Source organism: Euprymna scolopes, chromosome 2 (genome assembly GCF_053919585.1).
Source record: "Euprymna scolopes isolate OS-2025 chromosome 2, ASM5391958v1, whole genome shotgun sequence".
Lineage (NCBI taxonomy): Eukaryota > Metazoa > Mollusca > Cephalopoda > Sepiida > Sepiolidae > Euprymna > Euprymna scolopes.
The window spans coordinates 166047059-166072848 of NC_136483.1; the positions used below are offsets into that span (position 1 = coordinate 166047059).

General features: G+C 31.4%; 1 protein-coding gene across 1 annotated transcript in view; it reads left to right on the top strand.

The window, feature by feature from the left end:
- The window catches only part of LOC145298627 (jouberin-like), a 146611-nt gene that overhangs the window by 91163 nt on the left and 29658 nt on the right, over window positions 1-25790 (top strand). Inside the window, exons 22-25 of the mRNA XM_080144333.1 lie at window positions 5132-5265; window positions 13301-13444; window positions 14796-14862; window positions 15712-15811. Of these exons, the coding sequence (XP_080000459.1) occupies window positions 5132-5265; window positions 13301-13444; window positions 14796-14862; window positions 15712-15811 (445 nt within the window). The remainder of the gene's footprint in view (window positions 1-5131; window positions 5266-13300; window positions 13445-14795; window positions 14863-15711; window positions 15812-25790) is intronic.

Below are 25790 nucleotides of genomic sequence, written 5' to 3' on the forward strand. Positions count from 1 at the left end.
AAGGGTACCCCCCACTAAACCACAAAGTCTATTTTGTACTCTGTCAAGATAAGATAGGCTGTTTTTATTATATATTATTATTTATAGGACAATTCTAACCAGATGAAAAAGCTCAATATTTGAGATAGAGCATTGATATAAGAAATTGAATTTAAACTCTGTAAATTAGAATTGACAACAAACTTCTTATTTGACAAGGAATGCAAGATAAAACTTTAAAATATTTTCCCTAATGATGCTGAAATGTAGAGGTTAAAAAGTACATTTCTGCATTATTATCAACTTTCATCATTTGTAGTTTTCAATTTATGTGCTGACCTGCAAAATTTATAGCCTGCTTATGAATATCATTTTTGCTAACTACTTTCCTATAAGTATTAGAGCCATTCTCTGAAACTCCATGGAATAAGAAAAATTTTAAAGTTTTGACTTGTATTCCTTGTCGAATAATAAGTTTGTTGTCAATTCTAATTTACAGAATTTAAATTCAATTTCTTATATGAAAAAATATTTTTGTGTAGTAGTGTGATCTCTAGTTTGTTGTGCCTTAAAGAAAATGCTAAGATCCAATGAAATTGTAATAAAAATATTTGAGTACAAGCAGATAAAAAACATGAAAGTTAGATGACAGAATAAAACATTATTTAATGAACATAAGATATTTATATATATATATATACATATATATATATGCAAAATTTCAATATAATCCTTCTTTTGAAATATTCAGTTAGAAAAAGTAATCTTTTGATGCCTGTAGTTTATGAATGTGTATATGCGTTCGATAGCGTAGGTATTTGTGTGAGTGTCTGTTGCTTTGTGTTTGAGTGTATGAATGTGTGTGTGTGTGTGTGAGTTGTAAAATGGATTAGGTGTCTCCTAACTAATTTGGGACAGTATAGGCATTTGTGAATGTGTCGCTTTATGTTTCCCCCTTCTTTTTAAAAGATTTCATCAGTTTGTTCAAGCTAGGGATGAATCATCCTACCAAATATCAAACATTCATCTGCTAACTCAGATATTCCAAACGAGAGATCATTTTAAGCACAATTGTTCGACTCTCTCTCTTGCACTTGGTTCATGGAGTATATTTGCCAGGTAGGTTTTAAAATTCTTTTTAGTGAAGCCGGTTGTTCCTATCATTACTAGAATGATAGAGATCTTCCTTAGATTCCAGTTTCTTTTCATATTATACATAAGACCTTCATAGCTTGTTATATTTTCCTTCTCAGCTCTGTTAAACACAACACTAACTTCTACTAAGGTTGCTTCTTTCTCCTTGTTTCATATCACTGTCAGGTTTTATGACTCCGTTTTCTAGGTATGCAACTGTGAGGATTGCATAGTTATAGTGGATGGTGCATAACTTATTTCCAACTGTTCTTTCTGATATAAGTTCATAGAACTTGCTGCTGCATTCAATATTTAACTTTTTGCAGATCAAGCATATGTCAAGTGGAAAATGAATAGTAATCTCACAATTTTTCTCCTGTTAACCTGGTGCTGATTTTTTTCCAACCGCTTTTCTTGATGAAAATCTAAGCTTGAATTACATTTTATCAGCTCCCAGCATATGGTTTAATTTTAGCATGAAAACAGATTTTAATCGCAGAGGTGTGGCGGATATAGTTCAAAGCATGACAGCAGTTTTTGTTTTTCAACTAAATGTGACGTTGGGAGCCAATTTTTGCAAGAAAAATCTATTTTCTTTATAGATTTTTTTTGGGACGTAGCTTGTGTGCCTTTGTCCAAGCCATTGATCAGTTAATATTATAGTATTGTCAGTCCTATACGTGTACCAAGTGAGGGTGAAAAAATACCTGAATACCTCACCCAGTTATATGAACCTGTAGATCTTTTGTTTTTACCTGTAGATCTTTTTTTTTTACATCGTCCTTCTAGGAGATGGAATCTTTTTGATAAAAACTTTCAATCTACATCATATTTCAGTCAACTGGCGTCAGCCTCTCACTGAATCCATACTTTGTAGAAAGAGAGCATGCTGTGTTTGTCATGCAGTGCACACAACACGGCCATCTACATGCACACCCAAACTAATGAAGAATAGAAAATGCACTACGGATGTAGTTTTAACTGTAACTCTTGCTTTCTCTACTTTGTCCTCACTTTCCATGAGCAATGTTTCTCACAAAGATGAAAGAAAATGCTATTCCTGTGGGCCAGCTGTTGATCAGTGTGAACAGTTTGTTGAGTTGTTTTGAATGATTTAAAAATATATCTATATTTTGTTTTTATTGCTGTGTCATTGCCCTGCTTATCTGTTTATAGATTTTCATTGGCAATAATTTTACTAGAAACAAACACTTCATTTAACATTACCCCCCACCACTACCATCACTATACCTCTCTCTTCTTCCCCGTCTTCCTTCTCCATCCTCCATTTTCTTTGTCAATTAATTGCATCATTTCATTCCTCTCATCTTTTCCAAATTCCTCCCACCATTTAAAGTATTCATATATAGCTATAGTCTGCTTTGTCATAAACAAGCAAGCAAGCTAACAAATAACTTTTTACTAGTATATAGATGTTGATACACAGGCTACTGGATAAATCTCCTAGTATATCTATATCTATATCTATATATATATATATATATATATATAGTAATTTATAAAATATATATGGCGCTTAAGCTACACTGAATATTCTGCGTTTCATCCACTATAGAATTCGTCATAGAAAAATTTGCTATCCTGTACTTTAAAGAACCCCAAAATCTATTAAACTGTAGACGAGAAATAGCAAACAACTGTGTTCACAAAATATAACTTACTCTAGGATAGCGATACAAAATAGCTTTAAAACTAACAAAAACAATAGAAAATAAACAAATAAATAAATTAAATAAACATGAATATACATAAACGATTACACATATATGTATATATATATATATAATATATATAAAAAAAAAGAAAGGAGGAAAATCGTCTGCCTTAAACCACTAACCTAGTTCTAAAACAGATCCTTTGTTCGATAAAATGCATGCCCATTGGCTGATAGGAAGGGGCGCGGTGGATACGAGAAAGCTGATTGGCAAACTAAAATCCTCAACATATACAAAAACGAGAAACAACCACAGAATTCACGCATAAGCCTGACGAATCCTATAGTGGATGAAACGCAGAATATTCAGTGTAGCTTAATCGCCATATATATTTTATAAATTACTAACTAGCTCTACCTACATATTGAGCACTTTTGAAGTAAATACTTAAAGTTTACGCATAAATCTATACTTTCGTATATTAATTTTATGTGAGTAAATGAAGTAGTTAAATATATATATATATATATATATATATATATAAGTGAACGTGTGTGTGTGTGTGTGTCTGTGTACATTTTCCAACGCAATAACTCTGTTAATTTTTAGTCTACAGACTCGAAGTTTGATATACAGGGTACTGAGATTTGGGAAAATCTTTGTAATCCGTTTTTGGCCAGAAATTTAGCTGTTAAAGGGTCAAAGTTCAATGATTTGACCTTTGAGAACTCTACCAAACTCCTCCGCTAATTTTGGGTCTAAACACTTGAAATTTTAGATATAGGTTCCTTGGGCATGGATCTAACTTAATAACTTGATTTGAGCCCAAAACAATAAATATTAAGGGGTCATAATAGGGGTCAAAGTTAAAAAAATTGACCGCTTTTTTTTATTATTTTGCTCAGCACTGGGCCTTGATAAGTGGTTACGCCTATGTAAATAAAAAACTCCAAACACCCAGACAACGCTGGTCTGAAATGCTAGTATATATATATGTATAAAACTGAGGTTTCTTTTCACAGTTACATTGATATTAAAAGCCTATCATTTCTATTTGAAAATTATTAAAACAAACTTCTTAATATACTCAGTCATGGATATGCGAGCTACTAAATAAAGGTTAACTAATTTGCATATACTTTGAAAAACGAATTTTAATTAACTAATTATTCAGTTTTTATTGTTTATTATTTCATGATTGCTTTCATTTAGTTGTTACAATCAGTTCTATTTATGCATATTTGCTACATTGTTCATTATTGTGTAGTGTTCAGGATGAAAAAGTTCTAACACACACAAATGTATATACATATATAATAGAACAACAGGAGTATGAAATGAAGTCACAAAACTATATATTGGTGGATATACATTGGTTCATTTATTGAGTAATGCAATACAAGCAATTATTTGGGAGATAGAAGGGACTCTTTATGCCAAATTATTTCGACTTGGAATATAGCAAAATTGTTATATATATATAGATATAGAGAGAGAGAGAGACAAAGAAATAAAAAAGAAAACAAATCAAGCTCTATGTCCATCAATGTTTTGTTTTTATGATAAGATTTCTTCCAATAAAGATGAAACATTGATGAACACATAACTTGGTTTGTTCCCTTTTTTATCTCTCTACCTCATCGGAATACTATTTCTATTATTCTCATCATATATATATATATATATATATATATATATATATATATATATATATATATATATATATGATTAGTTTTTTTTTTGGAAAAAGAATTCCAGCAGAGTGCTCAATTAAAAAGAAAATCCAAATTTTAAGAGTGTATTTATATTTTGTGTACAGAAAGTTGTTAGTTGAGACAGATTATCGGGCTTGAAACCGACGGTACCAATAATCTGTCTCAACTAACAACTTTCTGTACACAATATATATATATATATATATATATATATATATATATATAATGATTGCTGTAGTTTTCTAGATGTGAATCTAATGAAACTCCGGCATTGATACACAGTGCTCAATAACAAGCAGAGGTTAATTATAGTATATTTTTATTTATACAAAAATTAATGGCTACATATGTGCATACATGTTTCTGTTGCAATTTCTTTAGAAATAGAACGTCATTAGGCAATAATGTTTGTGTAAATAAAAAATATAATAGAAATAATAATTTTTATTATTATTTCTATTATATTTAGTCATCTAGTGTTCAACAGCAAAGGCCGGAACATCACTTTACACCTTGTTTGATTGCTTATTATAAATTATAAACGTCATTAAAAACAAAGAGAAGAAATGTATAAATAATTAGTTAAAACTTCTGTAATGAAGATGCTTACAATTTTTATAACTTCAGAAATCAAATAATGCAAAAATATATTGGTGCCCTGAATTTCCGCAAGCACATCCATAGTACGTTCAGTCCGTGTGGGACTCTAATTTTTGCTGGAAGTGAAGACAACCGAGCATACGTCTGGCACACCGATACAGGTAAGTGTAATTATGTTACTCTGTAATATTGTAATTATGTTGTATTGCAATATTGTAATGATGTTGTATTGCAATATTGTAACGATGTTGTATTGCAATATTGTAATGATGTTGTGTTGCAATATTGTAATGATGTTGTATTGTAATATTGTAATGATGTTGTATTGTAATATTGTAATTATGTTGTATTGCAATATTGTAATTATGTTGTATTATACTATTGTAATTATGTTGTATTGCAATATTGTAATTATGTTGTATTGCAATATTGTAATGATGTTGTATTGTAATATTGTAATGATGTTGTATTGTAATATTGTAATTATGTTGTATTGCAATATTGTAATGATGTTGTATTGCAATATTGTAATGATGTATTATACTATTGTAATTATGTTGCATTGTAATATTGTAATGATGTTGTATTGTAATATTGTAATGATGTTGTATTGCAATATTGTAATGATGTTGTATTGCAATATTGTAATGATGTTGTATTGTAATATTGTAATGATGTTGTATTGTAATATTGTAATGATGTTGTATTGCAATATTGTGATTATGTTGTATTGCAATATTGTAATGATGTTGTATTATGATATTGTAATTATGTTGTATTGTAATATTGTAATTATGTTGTATTGCAATATTGTAATGATGTTGTATTGCAATATTGTAATGATGTTGTATTGTAATATTGTAATTATGTTGTATTGCAATATTGTAATGATGTTGTATTGCAATATTGTAATGATGTATTATACTATTGTAATTATGTTGCATTGTAATATTTTAATGATGTTGTATTGTAATATTGTAATGATGTTGTATTGCAATATTGTAATGATGTTGTATTGCAATATTGTAATGATGTTGTATTGTAATATTGTAATGATGTTGTATTGTAATATTGTAATGATGTTGTATTGTAATATTGTAATTATGTTGTATTGCAATATTGTAATGATGTTGTATTGCAATATTGTGATCATGTTGTATTGCAATATTGTAATGATGTTGTATTATACTATTGTAATTATGTTGTATTGCAATATTGGTATTATGTTGTATTGCAATATTGTAATTATGTTGTATTGAGATATTGTAATTATGTTGTATTGAAATATTGTAATTATATTTTATTGTGATATTTTAATTATGTTGTTTGTGATATTTTAATTATGTTGCATTGTAATATTGTAATTATGTTATATTGCAATATTGTAATGATGTTGTATTGCAATATTGTAATGATGTTGTATTGCAATATTGTAATTATGTTGTATTGTGATATTGTAATTATGTTGTATTGAAATATTGTAATTATGTTGTATTATATTATTGTAATTATGTTGTATTGTAATATTGTAATTATGTTGTATTGTAATATTGTAATTATGTTGTATTGCAATATTGTAATGATGTTGTATTGTAATATTGTAATGATGTTGTATTGTAATATTGTAATGATGTTGTATTATGATATTGTAATTATGTTGTATTGTAATATTGTAATTATGTTGTATTATACTATTGTAATTATGTTGTATTGCAATATTGTAATTATGTTGTATTGCAATATTGTAATTATGTTGTATTATACTATTGTAATTATGTTGTATTGAAATATTGTAAATATGTTGTAGTGAAATATTGTAATTATGTTGTATTTTGATATTTTAATTATGTTGCATTGTAATATTGTAATTATATTGTATTGCAATATTGTAATAATGTTGTATTGCAGTATTGTAATTATGTTGTATTGTGATATTGTAATTATGTTGTATTGAAATATTGTAATTATGTTGTATTGCAGTATTGTAATTATGTTGTATTGCAGTATTGTAATTATGTTGTATTGTAATATTGTAATTATGTTGTATTGTAATATTGTAATTATGTTGTATTGTAATATTGTAATTATGTTGTATTGTAGCATTGTAATTATGTTGTATTATACTATTGTAATTATGTTGTATTGCAATATTGTAATTATGTTGTATTGTAATATTGTAATTATGTTGTATTGCAATATTGTAATTATCTTGTATTGTAATTATGGTGTATTGCAATATTGTAATTATGGTGTATTGTAATATTGTAATGATGTTGTATTGCAATATTATAATTAAGTTTTATTATACTATTGTAATGATGTTGTATTGCACTATTGTAATTGTGTTATATTGTGATATTGTAATTATGTTATATTGTAATACTGTAATTATGTTGTATTGCAATATTGTAATTATGTTGTATTGCAATATTGTAATGATGTTGTATTTTAATATCGTAATGATGTTGTATTCCAATATTGTAATTATTTTGTATTACAATATTGTAATTATGTTGTATTGTGATATTGTAATTATGTTGTATTGAAATATTGTAATTATGTTGTATTATATTATTGTAATTATGTTGTATTGTAATATTGTAATTATGTTGTATTGTAATATTGTAATTATGTTGTATTGCAATATTGTAATGATGTTGTATTGTAATATTGTAATGATGTTGTATTGTAATATTGTAATGATTTTGTATTATGATATTGTAATTATGTTGTATTGTAATATTGTAATTATGTTGTATTATACTATTGTAATTATGTTGTATTGCAATATTGTAATTATGTTGTATTGCAATATTGTAATTATGTTGTATTATACTATTGTAATTATGTTGTATTTAAATATTGTAAATATGTTGTAGTGAAATATTGTAATTATGTTGTATTTTGATATTTTAATTATGTTGCATTGTAATATTGTAATTATATTGTATTGCAATATTGTAATAATGTTGTATTGCAGTATTGTAATTATGTTGTATTGTGATATTGTAATTATGTTGTATTGAAATATTGTAATTATGTTGTATTGCAGTATTGTAATTATGTTGTATTGCAGTATTGTAATTATGTTGTATTGTAATATTGTAATTATGTTGTATTGTAATATTGTAATTATGTTGTATTGTAATATTGTAATTATGTTGTATTGTAGCATTGTAATTATGTTGTATTATACTATTGTAATTATGTTGTATTGCAATATTGTAATTATGTTGTATTGTAATATTGTAATTATGTTGTATTGCAATATTGTAATTATCTTGTATTGTAATTATGGTGTATTGCAATATTGTAATTATGGTGTATTGTAATATTGTAATGATGTTGTATTGCAATATTATAATTAAGTTTTATTATACTATTGTAATGATGTTGTATTGCACTATTGTAATTATGTTATATTGTGATATTGTAATTATGTTATATTGTAATACTGTAATTATGTTGTATTGCAATATTGTAATTATGTTGTATTGCAATATTGTAATGATGTTGTATTTTAATATCGTAATGATGTTGTATTCCAATATTGTAATTATTTTGTATTGCAATATTGTAATTATGTTGTATTGTAATATTATAAATATGTTGTATTGTAATATTGTAAATATGTTGTATTGTAATTATGTTATATTGTAATACTGTAATCATGTTGTATTGCAATATTGTAATTATGTTGTATTGCAATATCGTAATGATGTTGTATTGCAATATCGTAATGATGTTGTATTCCAATATTGTAATTATGTTGTATTGTGATATTGTAATTATGTTGTATTGTAATATTGTAATTATGTTGTATTGTGATATTGTAATTATGTTGTATTGTGATATTTTAATTATGTTGTATTGTAATATTGTAAATATGGTGTATTGTAATATTGTAATTATGTTGTATTGTAATATTTTAAATATGTTGTATTGTCAGATGTATATATAATGAGTGCATATATATGCGTTCATGCATGTCTAGTCTATATAAATATACATGTGTATGAAACCGATGCTCGTATGATCTAGTCCTTATAAATGTTCGGTGTGTGTGTTTACATATATTCAAACATGGCAAATATTCATGTAACATGGACAAGGTAACAGTCATTAGTTTGGAACAGGTTCAACAAACATAACACATAAACACACAATGGGCGTTAGATAACGGACTACTAATCTTAGGTAGTAGCTCGTTTTGTCTCTGCAAGAAAATATTTCACTGTGAAGCAGGAACAACAGGACTTCTTTCTATTTTTCCTCATTTATTCTCATTTTCACTATTAGGTGTTTCCTTGGGGATTTACAGTGCTTTTTTCCCTTTAATCCTTACATCTCTTAACTCAGTTGAATGCTTCCACGACTGACACAATCATCCTCCTCTCGTGGACGACTCCCTCGTTCTGTGGCTCTTACTTGTATCTCTAGTCTGTATATCAAAACCTACTCTTTCTTTGTTACCAGGTCAGTTCCATTGTTTATTGTTTATAAAAGTGAATTCCTAAATCTATTTTATTATGTAAATATCTCTGTAATATTTTATTCATAAACATTCCTAAATCTAAGTCAAAATTCCTTCGTTAGATTTTAACATAAATATTTTACTTAAACCTTCCTTTCTTTCAAAATATTCTCTCTGCATATCTTTTTGTACATAACAGTTAACAAATTAATAGTAATAATCGTTTAGACCTTTAGTGTTGCCTGCCACAACATAACACAGATATTTGACAGGGTATGGCATGAGGGTCTCCTCAGTAAAATCAGATCATACGGTATCACTGGTACAATACTTAACATAATTAAATCCTTCTTAGATAAGAGAAAAATCCAGGTAGTCCTCGACGGTCGCACATCTAAACAATATGATATAAATGCGGGAGTGCCCCAGGGTTCTATCCTTGGACCTCTATTGTTCCTGATATTCATAAATGACCTCCCCGACAACATTGCCTCTGAGATGGGTATATATGCTGATGACACTACACTCTATGGCAGACACGACAGGAAGACGAATGAACACATTTCTAAAGAAATGGCAAAAAACACTAGAGGAAGACCTCCAATCTGTAGTGGAATGGGGACAAAAGTGGTTGGTCGCGTTCAATGCTGCCAAGACTAAACTAGTTTCATTCAATAATTACAAGAAACCCTCTCTACCACCCATAGCAATGGCCAACGACTCTTTATCTGAGAGTCCATCTTTCAAACTCCTTGGCCTAACGTTCACAGGAAACATGAGTTGGAACAATTACATTGAAGGCATTGCCAGGGCCGCTGCAAGAAAGGTAGGCTCTCTCTACCGTGCTAGAAAACTACTAACACCCGAAAGTATCCTGTACCTCTATAAGGCCACCATTCGCCCATGTATGGAGTATTGCTGCCACATCTGGGCTGGTGCATCTGCTACTAGTCTCTCGCTCCTTGACAAGGTTCAAAAGAGAGTCGCAAACCTGATAGGCCCTGAACTGGCATCTAAGCTTCAGCCTCTGTCCCATCGACGAAATGTTGCATCCCTCTGCCTTTTCTACAAGTATTTTAGTGGTGAATGCTCTGACGAACTGCAATCACTTGTGCCCCCACGACGCGAGCACCCTCGACAAACCCGACAGGCTACTAGATCCCACCCCCACACTGTAGAGGTTCCTAGATGTAAAAGATCTTTTTACTCCAATAGTTTCTTCCCCAGAACCGCAAGACTCTGGAATTCCATTCCAGGTCCCTGCTTCCCCAACAGTACTGACGTGCAGAAGTTCAAGTGTAACGTGAACCGACACCTTGCTGCCCAAATCCCTACATAGTACCCCAGTAGTTGTTGCCCCTGATAGTAGCCCCCTACACCAAAGTGGCAATTTGCCTTGTTTGGGGTGAAAATGTAATAAAAAAAAAAAAAAAAAAAAAAACTACGTTGTGATCATGCCAAAAGGCTCAACATAACAATAATTGTAACCTTGTTTATTACCTCATTAAGGAAAAAAGAAAAATGTTCATTGAACTAGATTTAAAAAGGTAATTGGAACGAATACATTGAGTACATTACAAAGATTGCTGCAAAGGTGAGCTTCCTTTAATGTGCTAGAAAATTACCCACACCGGAGTATCCTATATTTTTACAAAGCCATACTTCAACCATGCATAGAGTATTGTTGCTACATTTGAGCTGGTGCATCTACCACTAGTCTCTCACTCTTATACAGTGTCCAAAAAAGAGTCTCAAATCTAATAGGTCCTGGTCACCGCACCAAATTGAGGCTGTCTCAAGAGACATGACATAACTTTGGTTTATAAAATTAGTTTATTTTGACATGTTGGTGTGTGGCTGGGTGCTAAAGAGAAAGGGTTGTTGATATCACTGGATTGTTAGGAATGCAAAAACACAACTTTGATGCATTCGTCCAAGTTCTCTTCTTTTATTAGCTTGTAATGACCTTTTGTTTAGTAGTTTTTAAATTTGGAAAATACAATTTTCTTTATTTTATTGCCTTGTTTGTGCATGTTCGCCAGACAATCTTTCATTCAGTGACTATTGTATCATCAGAGTTTACTAACCAGGATGATTCTTTCATTGTTTGTTTTGCATGCCTGACCCATTATCCAACATTACCACTAGTCACTTACTCTTAGACAAGATCCAAAAAAGAGACTCAAATCTAATAGGTTCTGCACTATTAACCAAGCTCCAACCATTGTCCAATCGCCGCAATGTTGCACTTTAATGGAATATGGTCTGATGACCTCATAGCACTTATGCCCTCATTGATGTACATACCCGTGACTAACCTGACAAGCAGCAAAATCCCACCTCTTCACTGGCGAGATCTTTAGATGCCAGAAAGCCTTCTACTCTAACAGTTTCTTTTGGACTGCTAGACTTTGTAATTCCGTACCTGTTTCTGTTGTTGTACTAACTTGCAGAAGTTTAAATGTAATGTGAACAGACGTCTTGTTGCTCAACTCCCCACAGTCCTCTATTAGTCACAATCCCAAATAGTAGTCCCTTACATCCAAGTGGCAATAATCCTTGTTAGGAGTGAAAAAGTAATAATTAAAAAAAGAGAAAGCAAAGTAACATTTTCTTTTATATTTTGTATTTTGCTCACCTGTGGGACATGTTACGGCAGGAATGTTGCCCTATTACAGCAAGGTCATTTTCAAGTCTAATATCAACAATATCTGTGAACTAAATATATAAAATAGTAGCGTTTGTGTGTGTGTATGTACAACCTTTCTACAGCCCGCACCACTTGACCAGTCATGACCAAACCTGGCATGATGATGGTCTTCCACCTAGGATAGTGCACATCATTTTCCAAGGTAAAGGTCAAGGTCATAGCCTATGTATATATACTCTCCTACAGCCCACACCACTGAACCGATCATGACCAAACTTGACACTTGACCTACGGATGGTGTACACCATTTTTCAAGCTTAACATTACATTTAGTGCAGCTCGTACAACATCCATTTATTGCAAGGGTGCCCACAAAATGGGTACTTGAGTGTACAGCAAAATCTTGTGCAAAATGTGGGTATCTTTGCTAGTGTTCCATCATCCAGCTGGAAATTTCACTAACCTTTATTGTTGAATGGCTTTTGGCCTTGGAATCATTATTATAAGAAAATGTATTGAAATTCTTGTATGAATCAATTAGTCAATTTATTATTATTTATTTATTATTTTGGCTTTATTTTATACCAGCTGAAATCTTACAATATAAAACCTTTATTTTATTTGATAGCGAGAAAATTGATAGCAAGAAAAACTTATTTTAAGTGAAAGGAAGAAAATTAGAACAATATCACATAAAAAATGTTTTCATAATTTTTTAGAGGGATGAATTACAACATCTTTAGTTGTGATAATTATGATTTTTAAAATAAGGTGTCTTGCATTAAAACTCCTCTTCTTTCCAAAGATTGCAAGCTTCAGTAGAGGTGTGGTTGGGATTACGCAACCTTTACCTCACAGTTATATATGCGGCTACCTTTACAGAGAGTATCCATTGTTTTTTGAGACTGAACAGAGGTATTGAGCACCACAAAAACGTCTACGGTTCATAAGTATCTTTTGTTTTTGCAAAAATCATTTTTTTATTCTTGTTAGCTTCTTACATCAAGTGGTTTCTTGAGTGATTTTTGTTTAAAAAAAAATGTTTGAATTTGTTTTAATTTACCAATTCCAGGTGACAAATTGGAAATCTATGCGAGGCTTGGCTATCAACACCCAGTCACTGGGGTTGACTATCATCTAAGAGACCACATCATTGCTTTTAGCAGCTATGGCAATAATCAACCGGTTTATGTCTACAAATATGACCCTTCAGTTTGTGAGTGGAATCATTTTATTCTTATTTATTTTTACATTGTTTTTTTTTTGTAGTTACTATTGTCTTCGACTAAGTTCATATTTATATTTCATAAACATTTTAGCTTATGTATCTTCCTGCCCTTTTTTATTTAGATATATAAAGTGGGATATTGGATATTCTTATCTTCATCAGCTGAACCGACCACATGTTTGTTATTGTTTCTCTCTTTTCTCTTTCTTTTTTGATTATTTATCTTTTTTTATCCTCTCTCTTTCTCTCTCCCCTTTCTCTTTCTCATCTCCTTTCTCCTTCTTTTCACCTTTTCTCTCTCCTGTTCCTTCCCTTTTCTCTTTCCTTCTCTTTCCCCTTTTCTCTCTCCTACTCTTCCCTTTCTCTTGCTCTTCCCCTTTCTCTCTCCTATTTTCTCCTTTTGTCTCACCTTGTCATCCTCTTTTCTTTCCTTCTCTTCCTCTTTTCTCTCTCCTGCTCTTCCCCTCGCGCTCTATTTCTCTTCTCATTTCCTCTCTCTTTCTCTTCATCTTTCTTTCCCTTTCACATCCCCTTTTCTCTCTCATTCTCTTCTTATCCTCTTTCCTTCTTTTTTCTTTTCTCTGTTCCTCTTCTTCATCCTCTTACTGTTTCTCTCTCTTTCTATCCTCCTTCCTTCCTTTATCAGTCAATTTCTCTCTTTCTCTTTCTCTATTAGATTAGATAACTAAATCAAATGATCATATCATCAACACTATATATGCCACTCTCTGCTATATCTATAAATATAAAAGCGAAAATGTTTGTATGTGTGTTCGCTTTTTCTGTATGTCTACAAAAGACTTTTTTCAGAGAAGCGGTCGGTCCCCTAACAACTTTTTAAAACCTTTTATATCACCTGCTAATTTAAGTAATTAAATAAATTCAAACGTGTTTCCGTTAGCATCTCGTGGTGGCCCAATGGTTAATGTCGCACTCTTTTTTTTTCACACTTTAATTTCCAACTTTGCCTCAAGGGTTCGGGTTCGATCTTCATACTTACCTACCAAAACATTATTTTAATCCCCCCCCCCGGAGTTTTGATTTACCCAAAACCACACACACCTCCAAACACCTGGGCAACGCCGGGTACTCCTCGCTAGTCATATCATAAAGCAGTTCTTGTCTGCAACACTCTTGACTCTGTAGTGCATCACAAAAAGTACATTTAGGTTGAAGATACTGTCTTTCTATGACACAAACCTTGAGTTATTTGTTCTTAACATGGTACAACATATCTTACTATATTGTTTAATTTTACTAAATTTAATGAGCTCGATATTTCATTTCTTTAACAAGATGGTCAAGCAGCAAACTATTAATCTCTTTTGTTCTGTTGTAGCTATGAAACTAGAGGTAGCATCAACATCTCATGAACAAGAGAGTTTAGACTCTTCAGAATTATCCAGGTAAGCATCAATATGCAAACTATCTGTATATCTCCCTTTCACGGCAGGATGATGTAACACAAGTGTTTGAAAGTAAGGTTTAAAAAGCCAATGCACTAGAGAAAGCGAGTCAATCATACATGTGTGCAAAGTGTAATGGTATATATATAAATGAAACGTGGCCAGTAGAGAGGGTAAAGGATATGTGTTGCATCAAGAGAAATGATATAAGAATGATACGATGGATGTGTAATATGAGTCGTAAAGAGAAACTTAAATCTGATGACCTCAGAGGAGGAAGATCTAGTCTTGAGAGTATAAAGATATTTTTGCAGAACATTATGTTGGTTTGGTCACATTGAAAGAACAGTTGATGGTGTATTGGTGGATAATGTGAAATATAGGGCGAATATAAAGGAAGAATTGGGTAAAACACATCTGTATAAAACAACTAAAGACCGTATTATTTCTTAGTTTGTGTCATTACTTGGTGAGAGCTATGCAATATCTTAATCCAAAATATCTACTATCTGAAATGTGCAAGAACCATAATGCACCCTCCAAATCTTTTTGATGCAAGATAGATAACTTAAGGCAAAGAATTACTTCCCTATTTTTTGGATTTTTTTTTTTTTAGATGAAAATCTGTTTCATTTATCAGGTTAGTAAATTTAGAATAGTTGAAATATGCATTATGAATTAAATGTGTAAGTTGAAATATTTTCTTTATAGTGAGAAATAATTTATTTTTATCAACCAAAGTGCCAGTTTATAAAGTGCAAGGCACTAAACCAACCATACTATTTTCTTTCTTTTCTTTTTTTTGGCAAAATTGATATTTGTTTTTAATATTTTTTTTTTTTTTTACAGAAGCCAACTACAAAGTCCATCTAGCAAAAGGGATGAAAGTTTTGACATTCTCAACAAGATGCGTTATGACAAGGCAATAAAAAAATTGAATTCAGTTTCGGTAAGTTTGTTTAGATTACATACAAGCATCGACTTAACACCATCTTTGAAAAAATGTTTTAATGTTTTGAATCAAATTTGTTGTTGAATTAGGATGAAAACTCTAAGGTGATACCGACTAAAGAAAGGATGAAGAGAACCTTGTCACCCTTCACTACAAAAGTTATATAATTCTCCAGACATCCCACTTTGTATGTTCATTGTTTTTGGATGTTCCACTTTTATCTTCTCAGGACAATCACATTAATAACTCAACTAAATAAAAAGAGACTGAAGAATGTTTCCAATTTTAAATACCTTGGAGATTTACTGGGTAGTTCTGTACACTGTGAATAGGCAGTGACCTGCAAGATTCAAACAACATGGGCAGCTTTCAACTCAAGGGTGAAAGTGTTGTATCAGAAACACATAAAAATGAAGATCAGTCGACAGTGTGTATCCAATCTGCTTTTTTGTATGCATCACACATTAACTTAAGGATACTACTTTCATAGCCCATATGAAATCAGTTTATAGATTTGGTTGAAAGAAATGGTGGAGGGATTTGCTAATATGGCAGAAGTTATCTATATATATAAAAGCGAAAATGTGTGTATATATGTTCGCTTTTTGTGTATGTCCAAGAAAGGCTTTTTTCAGAGAAACGGTCGGTCAGCTCGAAATTTCTTAAAACTTTTTATATCACATAGAAATCATAATATCTCCGAATTAACAACGGAGCCCGCCTGTCTATTTAATTTGCTCGACTTCGGGAAGATAAATATTCAACATTTGTCGTTCGCAGCATGTGGATTAGGCTTCTTCATATAATAAAAGCGACACTAATTCTGGCGGTATTTTCCGTCTATCAGCGGAAATGTCCGAAAGCAATCAGATTTGATCAATGTGGAAATATTTTCCTTATATCAAACAATTGCTATTCAAATTGGACAAGGGGAGCTGGTCCCCCCTCCCCACCAACATCTTGGGGAAACAAAAATAAAAAAAGCTTTCCGCAGTAAATGAAATACTATCCCGCAGTCAAAGTTGACCTCATTAAGTCATTAAAACGTGCACCTGCCAAATCTAAGTAATTAAATAAATTAAAACGTGTTTCCGTTAGCATCTCGCGGTGGGTCAGTGATTAAAGTCGCACACTTTTTTTTTCACACTTTAATTCCAACTTATTATTTTAACCCCCGGCCCCCCCTCCCGGAGTTTTGATTTACCTCCAAACACCCGGGCAATGCCGGGTACCCCCCGGTAGTCTATAATATAAATCTCGCCTGTCTGTTTAAATGTATGTATGTATGTATGTATGTCTGCCTATAACTTTCGATAGAGGTGATGGATTTTCATGAGATCAGTATTCTTTTGAAGCTCAACCCTTCGGACAACAAATATCAAAAAATTAGCTAAAAACATTAATTGATTCTTCCTCAACTGGGCACTTATCTACAAGGAGAGGTCGCTTTTTTCGCCGATATTTTCAAAAGTCACCCCCCTTTTCGATTAACTAGCCTTAATTTAAACCTTCACCACTTCTGGTTTGGTGATGGACGCTACAGCAAAGATGTCACCTTTTTTTTTTCACATTCTTTTCCTCCTTCAAGGTACAGGTTTGAGCCTGTCTGCCTACTACCACTTTTTTTTTTTTTTAAACTATAAAATTATTTTTAATGGTGATAGGTAGGTGGTCCATAAAAAATGTTTGGATCTCAAAGGGATTGGGATGGTTGAGATTGCCAAATTAAAACATGGGTAGCAGAAACTTGTGGAGACAACGAATGAAGTCTAACTCATCAAGAGAAAATAAACTTACAGATGAGATTAAAAAAAGAGTTTTTGGTGTCCAAAAAGTCACTCCAAAATAAAGAGACAAATTTAAAGAAAACCCTTCAGTGACTTTTGGACACCCTGTGTTTAATCAATTTTCATCTGGAAAAAGGGGCTGCTAAGGGGGTCAAAATTGAAAAATTGGTATGTGCGGGTTATCAGATTTTTATCTGTTTGTCAACTGCTTCATGAATGTGCATGCATAAATCGTTTACATGACAGATTACTTATGTGAAGATTGAGTAGGTTTAAAAACACCTTTTAAAAGTCGTATCAAGCTGGCCTAATGGTTATCGTACTTAACTCATTGACTTTTTTGATCTCAGCTCAAGTATTTTTTTTTACTTACAAGCAGTGAATTGTTTAGAAAAAATATAATACTCGCATGCACGTCTCAGTTTATCCCGTTATTTTTACTTCATTTTTTTTTAAAAGAATTTAATGTCATGTTAAATACCTATGGTAATAAATAAGAATTCTGCATTAATTAAAATATAATATTTATGCATCCTGGGCATCCTGCTAGTATATATATATATATATATATATATATATATATATATATATATATATATATATATATATATATATAATTATTATTACTGTAAATATTTTTATACCGACAGACATTAGTGCTTCATCCTTTCAGGAATCATCAGTGTAGGGAGTTACATTTACAGCTGGTTGGGAGGTTTGAACCCGGCTACAAAGCCATCTCTGATTCCATTAGCAAGGAAAAACCACACAGCTATCATTAACAATAGGAAATACAGTTGAAATTAACATTTATATAAAGCATAATTGTCATAGACGGCTAGAGTGATCTTGTGATAATAATATCATGATCTGTGCACATGAACTAAAGTGATCGACTTGTTTTTAAATCGCCTGATGAGGTCTTGTGGTTTTAACCCACCATCTGTCCAAAACATTAGCATGTTCAGTGTCATGACCATGTAAATTTGTCGATATCAGTAAAAATATATCTTGCTCTTCTTTAATTGAGCATGCTTAATAACCTCATTAAATTCATTCTTGTTTCATTTTTATTTTAATTTTTCTTTTATTTTCAATTAAGACTTGAAAATTGCACCTAAGCATTTTTTTTTTAATATAAAAAGAACTTACCGTTTTGTTTTTAAATGTCTCTATTGTTTTATTTTTTAATATTTTAATTCCAATCCAGAAATTAACTGTTACCGGTTTTAAAATTCCAATTATTGTGATTTATACATGTTTTTAACTAATTGGTACATATTCATTCTGACCAGTTTGATTTTACTTTATGAAAAGAGAACATATTTCTACCGATCTCACATAACCAAAAAATGGAGACGGAATAATTCAAAATTCTCCATTCGCAAAGGATTACGGCATGTTACTCTGGATGATTCATCGAATATAATTGGATTTTACTGTCAATGTACCAATCTGAAACCTAATAACACCATCCTATTCTATTCAAGGATTAATATTCTATTTGTTTACATTATACGATTTTGAAATTCAAAATAGTGTAATGTAAACATATTACAAGGTATTTACAACTTCTCTTCCATTTTTCGGATTTTTAATCATGTCAAAACGCACTTTATCACCTTATGATGAATTGATTGTTGCTATTTCTTCTGAAGAGTTAAGGGCAAAATAGATTCACTGATTGATATAATAATTAAATGACTGATTTTGTACTACAAAACAGATACTGCCAAGAATTGTAAATTGTAAATGTCAACTGAGTTAAAGGAATAAATTGTAAGATGGTCAACATTATGAACTTTGGAATACAGACTTTTGTCATTCATTCATTATATTGCTCTGTAATTACATTGAGCTTCTTAAATAAGGATTGGTATATATTATGAGGAAATAAAGTATATTTCCACAGAAATATATATATATATATATATATATATATATATATATATATATATATATATATATATAATCCATACAAATGCAGACCATTGCTACAAGTCCTTACAAGTTATGGCGATAAAAGAAAACAGCATTATATGAAATGGAAAAGTTCACAAAAAGAAAATAAATAATGGATAACCAAATAAACTACAAGCCATTTTCCTTCTATAAACAAAACAAAAGAAGACTCCATATCAAAAGAGAAATCGACTTAGTCCATCGTTTTTTTTATTTTATCATAACCACTTCAGTCAATTGGGAATAGACAAGCTTAGTAACACCTAGGCACGGATTGATTTCTTATAATCAGTTGAACAATACTAATTCAGGAATGAAATGGAAGAATATACTTGACATAATATGGAAGGTGAGAAATAACAAAGCCTATATATATATATATATATGTGTGTGTGTGTGTATTATTAAATGTATCTACATAAGATTTTATAAAGAGATATAGTTTATGTATTGATTGCTTTAACAGTGAGTATAACTAGTAAGTTACTTCTTACTAATATAAATATATATATATATATATATATATATATATATTTATTATTTTTAAAAACAGTAATCTACGGACACACGTGTTTCGAAGCCCTACTCCTCTTCAGTGTAGCTTGACTGTTGTTAGGATTCGAACCCCAGACCTTATGTATTTCAGTCCAGCATCCTAACCCATAAGGCTATGATGCCATAGACAATTTACTGTTTAGTTTGTTATTGTTTATCTGATTACGTAGTTTTTGTTGTCGATTTTTTAAACGATATTAAGGTTAACGTCTCCGCCTTTGAGATCCGGTGTTTTTCTTAGAATGTTGGCCATTTTTTATTTGGACGATTTTTAAAAACAGTAATCTATGGACATGCGTGTTTTGGAGCCCTACTGCTTTTCAGCATGTGTATATATATATATATATATATATATATGATTAGTTTTTTTGGAAAAAGAATTCCAGCAGAGTGCTCAATTAAAAGGAAAATCCAAATTTTAAGAGCGTACTTATATTTTGTGTACAGAAAGTTGTTAGTTGAGACAGGTCATTGGTACCGTCGGTTTCAAGCCCGATAATAAGGCCCGTTTAAGGTATCCTTATCAAGCTCTCTTCAGCCAATATTCGTCTCGAGACGAATATTAGCTGAAGAGAGCTTGATAAGGATACCTTAAACGGGCCTTATTATCGGGCTTGAAACCGACGGTACCAATGACCTGTCTCAACTAACAACTTTCTGTACACAATATATATATATATATATATATATTTATATAATTTAGTAATTTAAATTTTATGATTTGAAACGGTTAAATTTTAAATCTAGTATGAGTATACTAAGTATACTCATACTTATTAAAATGTGTTCTTTGTTTTGCATATAATAAAAATTCTAGATTTAAAATTTAACCGTTTCAAATCATAAAATTTAAATTACTAAATTATATTTATTTACTCTATCTGGGATATTGAGCAATTTTCATTTAGCTGGAATTGTCTTTATAAAATATTCCATCCAATAATATTTTGTAAGACCAATAATGTAAAATGTTTTTGACTGCTAATGGAGGTATGTGATAAATGGATTCGCCAATCATTTTTATAACCACCGGCTGTACTAAAACAACCAATGAAAACCTTTTTCGCTTTTAGTATTTAGTTTACTGGTGTTTTCTATAAATGCAAAACAATCAGAACGAAATAGATGAATTCTATTCATTTTAGGTTTTACACATACAGCGTTTTTCCTAGTCTCTTATTGAACTATCTATTTCTGATATATGCTGCTGCCATTAAAGCGTACATCCATAAACTATGCGCTAATTTCGATTCGATAAGTAGGCATCTTGTCATCTCAAAAAGGGTTCGCCATGCCCTTTCAGCGGTACCATTTTGGAAGGGTGAATACGGCGCAGATTTCTCGTGTTTAATACGGTGGTTAATTAATAGAAGTTCAAAGTCCCATTGTCTGAGCGAATACATTTTACTGAACCATACGGGGCAATATCAGCTAAATATTTCTTAGTGGCGAGGATAGTGTCGGATTTGTTTTTTAGAAAATAAACTATAATTAAACCGGAAAAATCATCAATAAAGTTCAAAACATACCTTAGATTATTTCTCCCCATCGGGCTGATCAGACCTGCCAAGTCAGAATGTACAAGTGAGAGAATTTTCGTAGCTTTTTTGTCTAGCGTTTGGCTTATATCTTTTGTCATTTTCCCCTGTGCACACACATCACAATTTGGGAGATCATATTATTTTCATGCTTTCGACTACATTTGGTAATTTTTTAATATCAGCTGTATTGCAGTGTCCTAGAATTTTATTCCAGTTTTCCAAGTCGTGACAGGCAGTTTTTGAGGGAACCATACTTTTTAAATAATATAGTCGGACATTTTCTCTCATGTCAAATACAGTTCCATTGGGGTATATCAATTTTGACTTGTTTTGGTCAAACTTCGCACCTTGTTTAATTGCAGCTTGCATGGAAAATATGTCTTGCTTAAATGTTGGTATGAACAGAGCATTTTTTAAAATACAGTTACAGATTTCGCCTTTATTATTTTTTAGGGATATTTTAGCATCGCCTCTTTTCAAGACTATATCATTTATTTGACTACCGTCGGCAAGTTTGACGAAATGACTTTGTGGATTAAAGTTTGAATCGAAATTAATAAAATCAGATTCCTTGGTTATAACATGTGCAGTAGCACCACAGTCTGCAAGGAGATTTTTACCGTTTGTGGTATTGTCAAAGTTACATGTGATTAGAAATGTATGTTCTTCCTCAAAGTTCTCAACGTTTTTTATGGAGTCCATTTTAGAGTGTTTATATCGACATTGGAAACTTTTGTGGTTGGGTCATCCACAATTATAGCAGATAATTTTATTCTTTTTCTTGGGAAAATTACTTTTGGGGAACAGGTTGCGGTGAGGTGCGTAATTTGGTGGTGTCTGTTTTTGAGAAGTATTTTTGAACTTCATAATATTGCTGGAGTTATTATTGTCCACGATTATCCGATTCGTCTCTTCGTAACTAAGCAAGGCCACTTTAAATTCACTGAAATTTATGGGTTTGTCTTTTTGCATTATAACAGTTGTAAATGGTTTAAAATCGGCTGGAAGTCCCTTAAGGGTCATCGATATCAACAAGCTATTGCTTATTATTTCACTTGAGAGTTTTAAGGCATTGGCAGTTGTTTCTGCCCTTATAACGTAGTTGGTAATAGTTTCATCCTCGTTACATTTCAGAGACGTTAGTTCTGTATATAGTGATATAATTTTTGGTTTCCCTTTTGATAAATAATGTTCTCTTAATATGTTCAATGCTTTCCATCCATCATCCAATGCGTCTCTTATTATTAGAGACAGACTTCTATCATCTAAGCATTGAATCAGTTCTGCAAAAACAGTCGCATTCTTTTCGAGAAATTCGGGGTCATTAGGATTCTCTGTTGGAGATTGTATCACTTTGTGTAGTTTTCGAATCCTTAGATATCCTGGTCCTGGATATGACCTTAAACTATATCCGATGGTCAGGCCCTAGCTTGTGGGCTTTGGGGAGTGTGGAGCCACCCTTTAATTGCCATTGCTCCCAGGTCCACTCTGACCCGGAGTGGTAGCACCTGTTAGGGTCCCAACTATGGGTTAAATAGAATACAACTTAAAAAACGAATATACTATATTAAAAAATCGTTCTTCAAAATCACCAGATTCGGCATTAAATGACTTAAAAAGGGTTGACATGCCGTAAAACAAGACAACCAACCAACCAACTAACCTTAGATATCCCGGAAATTTTACCTGCCACAATTCGAATTTAGATTCCGATCCGTTAAAGAAAAGACGATGGCTGGGTGCATAACCTGTTAAGTTTTGAGGCATTATGTTGAACAAAGATGGCGGCGTAGTTCAGATCAGTAATTGGCAGTAACCAAGATGGTGGCGTAATGCAGATCTGTAATTGGCAGTAACAAAGATGGCGGCGAACTGATTGAATCCAAAATTCAACAATTTTTATAATAATTTTGAAAGGTTTTCATTGGTTGTTTAGCACAGCCGGTGGTTATAAAAATGATTGGCGAATCCATTTATCACATACCTCCATTAGGAGTCAAAAACATTTTACAGTAATCATTGGATTTACATACCAGTAGGTTTATCACATTTCATTATTCTGAAGTATTCTGATGAGTATTGGCTGAAGAGAGCTTGATATGGATATCTAAAACGGTCCTAATCATTGGGTTTGAAACCGGCGGTACCAATGACTCGTCTCATCTAACAGCTTTCTGTACACAAAATATAAATATGCTCTTATTTTTCGGATTTTCATTTTAATTGAGCACTCTGCTGGATTTCTTTTTCCAAAAAAACTAATCATATATATATATATATATATATATATATACTAGCAGGCTACCCAGCATTGCCTGGTTGTAAGATATGCTAAAATATGATATTTTAATTTATGCAGATTTCATGTTTATTATTATAGAGCCAGTTCTCTCTTGATTATTATATTGTACCTCATATAGAGCAGTGGCCACCTTGAGTGGCTCGTTCATAAAATGTACTTAATAATGGATATTTTAATTTATGCACATTTTATATATATATATATGTTTTATATATATAGAAGTCATCACTTATCAAGGCCACTCGAGGATAAGGGTTAATGAGTGTACAGTAGTCAATGGGACCATATCGTAGTAATCGAAATTTGGTAAATTGGATTACTTAAGGGAACAACTCATCAAGAACTTGTTTACGTTGGACTTGAATATGACTAAATTGTAGTCAGCTGGAAAGTAAGCAAACAAAACAGAGTTCCGTAGGCGTGCAGTTTTAAGAAAGAAGCTTTGTTCATAGAATCTACATTTAGGTTTAGGCACAGATAAAGAGTGTCATTATTATAGTGTTAATAGTTAATTGATTATTATATTGCACCCAATATATAATGGTAATTTCAAAAATTTAAAAAATGAAATATTTTGGACGATGTAACTTTCAACCTTCTTCAGGGTTATTGAGTTTGATGAGATATACCTAAAGAAAGTCAGAGTTTATGTCAGCCGAAACATTGGCCTGAAATACATGAAAAGTAGTTGGAATAACCCAAATAATACAAATTAATCATCTCAAAAATTTAGAGCTGTATTAATCAGATTCTTCAGACTACTTGTGTGTTATTTTCATATTTCGGTTGATATAACCTCCAACCTTCTTCAGGTATATCTTTCTGTTATACTCTGGAAACTTTTTGTCAAACTCTGGAACTTTGAACGGAACCCTTTATTTAATCCATGGGGGTAGTATGCTCTTGTTCTCAGCCATGACTGAGTAGAAGTCCCCAGTAATTCGTAATTGTATTTTTAAGTGTTGCCTGCACTGAGGATTTAGCTGTCAACCTCCAGAAGTGTAACTTTTATAACTGAATTTTATCAAGTACTTTAGCCACTACATCACACGGGTCCTTGCAGTTTCAACAGAAAGATTCACAAATTCAACAAAATACACCTGAAGAAGGTCAGAGGTTGCATTGACCAAAATGTAAAAATAACACGTAAGATGAGAATAGTAGTCCAAAGATTCTGAATAATATAAATAACCAATCCTCATCCCAAAAAATTCGGAAACGTGAAGTAATGGAAAAGGATTTAGTGTTCCTGATTAAATCTCAAACAATTGTGAAGATGAATTATATCAAAGTTGGAAAAACATATAACAACAAAGCTAACCTATAGGGAGTAATTAAGATGTCAGAAATTAAACAGGATGGAGTTTTAAAAAAAAAGAAGGCGACAATTGATTTCACACTGTTATTCAGACAAAAGTGTATATGCTTCCAAGAATTGTGGGTTTATCAATCAATCTATAATTGGTATTGAGGAATTATTGATTATTTTATACGTTACTAGCTGTATCAATCTGATGTTGCCCAGAGTTCTTTTCTTTTTTTTTTAGCTTTTTGTTACTCTTCTTTTCATTCTAAATAAGGTATATATTGTCACTACTATTTAGGATCATATCTAACAGGGAACTGTGGGGAGTTGAGCAAGAAGATGTCTGTTAACATTACATTTAAACTTCTGCAGGTTAGTACAATTAGAGAAGCAGGAAACATCATTTGAACAACACTGAAGATAGGAACAGTAGTGTGAGCAATCCAAACAATATAAATTAGATTAAATAGTAAGTTAAGTAAAAATATGCCAGTTTATCTCCATCTTGTTGGGTGTTATAAAT